Source organism: Arachis ipaensis, chromosome B10 (genome assembly GCF_000816755.2).
Source record: "Arachis ipaensis cultivar K30076 chromosome B10, Araip1.1, whole genome shotgun sequence".
Taxonomy (NCBI): domain Eukaryota; kingdom Viridiplantae; phylum Streptophyta; class Magnoliopsida; order Fabales; family Fabaceae; genus Arachis; species Arachis ipaensis.
This window is the reverse complement of record NC_029794.2, coordinates 135,246,020-135,251,316: the sequence shown is the minus strand read 5'-3', so window position 1 is coordinate 135,251,316 and position 5,297 is coordinate 135,246,020. Positions and strand designations below refer to the sequence as shown.

Here is a 5,297-nt window from a genome sequence, read left to right as displayed (position 1 = left end):
AGTTCACAGTTACATAATAAAAATTTTATAAAATACTAAATATGTTTTTTATACGTAATAATTGATTAACGAGTGAATTGCATTTGGAACACACAGCATATACCATCTTCATTTTCCAGACAATACTTAAATGGATTAAAAGGAAGTGGCACGATTTGGGTTAGTGACGATGAAGACTCGAATTGGTCCATTAATTACAATTTTTCTAATATTAGAAAACGAACTACAATCCATGGTGGTTGGAACAAATTTTGCAAGGAAAATAAGCTACAAGTTGGTGATGTTTGTGTCTTTGAAATGATGACTCAAGTCAACCCCCATTCCTTCAAAATTCACATCATTCCAGTCACACAACAACCACCACCAACTCCTCCTCATCAATTTCAAGGTTCTAACTTTAATTTTAATTAATTTATTTATTTTTAGATAAAGTATAATTTTTGTTTTTTAAAATTTATTAAAAATTTTAAAAATACTTTAAATTTTATTTTATTTCAAAAATTTTCGATTTATATAAAATATATACNNNTTGCTTATAAAAATAATTAATATAATGTCCCTTTATTATTATTTTTAAATATTTCCTATTTTTCTTCCTTTGATGATTCATTCATTGTTTTCCTTGTGGTATATGAAGCTGATCAACAAAAAGATAATGATAAAGTTATTAGAAAGAGAAAAAGAAACAATAGGGTTTCAGGAAGATCTCCACAGTGTCACGTGCTTCAGAGTATTCTTTCTTTCTTTTCTTTTTGTTATTTTTTTCAAATATATTATTCTGCAATTTATTTTATTTTGGTTACGTATGTACGTTTATTTTTTTACATATTAGTATAATTTTAGTATAATACTTAATTATTACATTTTATGGTATTTTTTAGAATTGTGAAAATAGTACAATACGTCTCCTTGGATTGACAATACGCCCCAAACATATTGTCAATCTAAGGAGACGTATTGTTTCTACAATTCTAAAAAACACCGTAAAATCTAATAATTGAGTATTACACCAAGATTTTTTCAATATATAAAAAAAAATTAACCACGAATGTATACTTCATCTTCTGAGTTACAAAATCTAATTTCTTTTCTTTTTCCTGCGCAGAATCTGAAAGTCCCAATAGGCAGAGTTATAATAAATTCGAGCTTCGAATATCAAAATCTAAATTAAAGCAATTCACTTCATCAGTATTCGTAGTACGTAGCNNATTTAGTATTTATATAAATAAAAATTAATTGAAGACATTTTTTTGCAGCCCATACCAAAGAAATTTATTCGCAGGAATGAAATATGTCTTGGGAAAAATGTGACACTTAAATATGGACAAGAATCGTGGATTGTGAAAGTGGTGAATGGTGGATCGTTTAGCAAAGGTTGGATCCAGTTTGCAACAGAATGCAAATTAGTTGTTGGAGACATTTGTCGATTTAAACTGAGTGACCGTAAAAATTTAGTGTTCCATGTTTCCATTTTTAAGGAGCATCGCTCATGAAAATGAAAAATCATGAGATCTTGTTAATGTTGTCTTTATATATTTTAAGTCATGGGGAGAATCTTTTGTATTTTGTAGTAATTATCAAATGGATTGTATGGAGAATCTTGGTATTTCATTTCATATATATTGACTATTTCTTTTCATTTTTATTTTTGTTGTAATTAAGTATTTAAGTGTCAGCTTTCTACTTTCAAGAAGTCACTAATTAATGTTAATCTATTGTGTCCTCTATTATTAAATAAAATAATTAAAATTGTTATTATAAAACGTCAGTAATATTTTATACTATTATTATAATAATGTAAATATTAAAATAGTTAAATATTATTGTATTTTACATTAAAATTATCTATGCGTAAAAAATTAACCCATCTATCTCTAATTCTATTTTTTAAATTTAATTTTGTTTTGAATCTCACAAAATAAAAAATTACGTGTCATAAATAATTAACCCATCTCTACTATTATGTTTGATTTTAATTCAATTAAATTTTTTTGTTATTTTAATTATTTCATGAAGATAATTATTGAAGTATCAAAATTTTAGAATTTAGATATTTTAAATTTTGAATTTTCACTTAAAAGAATAAAGTATGATATCTTATTTTTGAATTTTTTTTTTATTTCACTTATAAAATAAATAGTGAGAGATCACACTTTATAGATAAAGTGAAATTTAAAATTCAGAAGATCTAATTTTATTAATTTATATCAAAGTGATACTATTATGCTTTTTAAACAATAAATAAAAAATAAATATAATCTACATAATATTTTTTTATTCGTTTATTTTTTAATCACATCGACGTGCATAAATTAGTCAATATATCGAAAGTATGTACCTATAAAAAAACGCATTGCCAACATTAAAATTTTTTTTTATCATAAATTTTATCGTTCTATTCTCATGTTACCTATATAATTATGCAGTGATTAGTGGCATGGAACTTAATTTGTATTTTAAAATTTCAAGTCTTTTAAATTTTTAACATATTAAAAACTTTGTCATCTTAAAAGCTAACATGACTGGCAAAATATGCTGCCAAAGAGTAAATGTTCCAATATTTTGTCAAAATGAATTTATGTTATCTTTCAGTTATTTTTTAATTTTTAAAAAACTTCTTTATTGTTTTAATTTAAAAAAAATATTTTTATGAACGTCCAAAATCTTCTAGAATGCATTTCTCCTCCATGAGTTATAACGTACTCTATACTCTTCTTAAAATTTATTTATAACTTGCTATGACCTATGAAATTGATTCAATTCCCTAATTTTCATCACCCGTTTTCTTCTTTCTTTTTCTTCTTCTTCGCGACAAACAAATATGGCCTTCTATAATAACATGTTTTTTAAGGTTCTTATTGATCCCAACCAACTGAGGAAAAACCAGCCAAAATGGAAGAAACCGTCATCACTTCATGAATTGGTTCGTATTAATTATTATTATTATTTTATTATTATTTTTATTTTTTTATTATTCCCCTTTCATATAAAATTTATTTAACAATTCGTTGACAAAAAATAATATCATCACTCATGTCTATTTAAATTTGATGCATTCCTATTCATTGTAAAATCATAAACTTATGTCGAGAAATTACTAAATAATAATGTATATATAATTTTTTTTGTTAGTTTTAATATTTAATTTATTATATATTGCTTATTATTTCAGGAGATACCACCAAGTTTTGTAGAGAAAAATTGGAAAGGATTGTCAAATCCTATATTATTGGAGCTACCAACTGGACATAGAATAGAAATAAAATGGATCATGAAGAAAAATAATAGTGTTTGGTTAAATGAAGGGTGGAGAAGAGTTGTGGAATTGTTAGGATTAAAACATGAATATTTTGTGACTTTTAAATATAATGGAAAATCGAAATTTGAACTCATAGTGTTTCATCCGAATACTTTAGAAATTGATTACTCAAATGTGAGAAATTTCTATAATGATGATCACCATCAAGGTGCAAATGAAAATCACGATGATGATGACTCTATTGAGATTATTGCTGAAGAGCCAGAACAATTCAATGATGATGATGATGATGATGATGATGACTCTATTGAGATTATTGCTGAAGAGCCAGAACAATTCAACAACAGAAGCAAAGAAGGTAAACAGAGTTACATGAATCTTTTTCATACATAAATTATATATACATAAAGTTCAATTTTAATGCATGCACTACAGTAGCACTACAGTATAAAAATTATATTTGTTTTTTCATATAACCATTCATATTATTAATGTAAAAAGAAATTACTTTTTTTTTTTTGAGAATGCATTAATTAAAATTAGATTCTATTATCTTATAAATGTGAAAAATAAAATAGTTTGATTATTGAATTTATAGGAACTTGTAAAAGCATGCTCAAAGAAGTTCATGAAAATCATGACTATATTGTAATTGATGATGATGATGATGAAGAAAGGCACTCTAAACCACTCTTGATGAAAAAGAGAACCAAAACAGAAGGTAATTGAATTAAAATCTAACTTCAACTCTTTTTATTTTATATTTTTTATTTCATTATTCAGCTCATATTTCGAAACAAAGCTGAAGAAATTCAAAAGTCATAATAGAATCAATATACCTTATAGTGAAGAATATCTATCAAAAGTATTTTTTTATGTATCATGATAAAGTTTTATATTTATCTGCTTCATAATATATAATTGGTTATGTTAACTAAATAAATCAATATAACTAGCCTATATATATATAACTCGTTAGGATTGAAGGGAATACCTTATAAATGCTGAAAATAAAATAGTTTAAATAATTATTTGAATTTACAGGAACAAGTAAAAGCATGCTCAAAAAAGTGAGGAGAAATATGAAATGTGGTGATCACCGGAGGAAGGCACTGGAGAGGGCTGAAGCCATCTCTTCAAAGCTGAAAAATCCTTCTTTTGTTCGTGATTTGAGGCGTTCATATGTTGATTACGGGATCCTGGTAATTAAAAAAAAAAAAAACATTCACATTCATTAACTTGATTCTATATTTTCTAGAGTTTATTTTCTATTAATAAAAATAAGTTTTTTCACAGTTCACACTCACAAAAATACATGTTTTATTTTTTGTGCTTTTATATTTTCAGTTTAATATTGTTATATTTTTAATTGATGTACAGAGTGTAGTTTTATTATTTGTTATTATTAATCAATTTTTAAAATAACAAAAGAAAGTTATTAATTGGGGTCAAGTCATGCATTTTCTTTATATATTGTTGAAATAGAATACTAAAATGTTATGTTTATATTAAAAATTATATACTACTTCAGTCCATGTTCTATTTATTTTTTTAACTAAATAGAATAACCAAATCCAAAATATAAAAATAATTAAATTTATTTACAGTTGTGGATTAATTTTATTTTATTTTTAATTTTAATAACCATGAATGATTTAATTTGCATCATGCAGCAAATACCAAGTTCATTTTCGGAACAATATTTATATAGATTAAAAGGAAGTGGCACAATTTGGGTTAGTGATAATGAAGACATGAAATGGAGCATCAAATACAGTTACAATGATTCTCAGAACAGAACAAGTATCTATGGTGAATGGCACAAATTTAGAGAAGAAAATGGGTTAGAAGTTGGTGATGTTTGTGTATTCGAAATGATGACGAAAGTTGAACCCCATTCCTTCAAAATTTACATCATCCGAGTCAGACAAGAATCATCATCATCTTATCCTCATCAATTCCAAGGTTCTAACTTTTAAATAATTAATTAATTAATTAATTTATTTATTTATTTTTTATCATTATTAATTAATAAAAT

General features: G+C 24.9%; 2 protein-coding genes across 2 annotated transcripts in view; both read left to right on the top strand.

The window, feature by feature from the left end:
* LOC110267705 (B3 domain-containing transcription factor VRN1-like) overlaps positions 1 to 1,642 on the top strand; it is a 2,946-nt gene extending 1,304 nt beyond the window's left edge. Inside the window, exons 4-7 of the mRNA XM_021113514.1 lie at positions 97 to 388; positions 638 to 730; positions 1,106 to 1,197; positions 1,257 to 1,642. Coding sequence (XP_020969173.1) covers positions 97 to 388; positions 638 to 730; positions 1,106 to 1,197; positions 1,257 to 1,493 — 714 coding nt within the window. The 3' untranslated portion in view covers positions 1,494 to 1,642. The remainder of the gene's footprint in view (positions 1 to 96; positions 389 to 637; positions 731 to 1,105; positions 1,198 to 1,256) is intronic.
* Positions 2,680 to 5,297, top strand: part of LOC107621190 (B3 domain-containing transcription factor VRN1-like) — a 3,280-nt gene continuing 662 nt past the window's right edge. Inside the window, exons 1-5 of the mRNA XM_016323224.2 lie at positions 2,680 to 2,923; positions 3,173 to 3,617; positions 3,858 to 3,980; positions 4,304 to 4,461; positions 4,933 to 5,224. Of these exons, the coding sequence (XP_016178710.2) occupies positions 2,822 to 2,923; positions 3,173 to 3,617; positions 3,858 to 3,980; positions 4,304 to 4,461; positions 4,933 to 5,224 (1,120 nt within the window). The 5' untranslated portion in view covers positions 2,680 to 2,821. The remainder of the gene's footprint in view (positions 2,924 to 3,172; positions 3,618 to 3,857; positions 3,981 to 4,303; positions 4,462 to 4,932; positions 5,225 to 5,297) is intronic.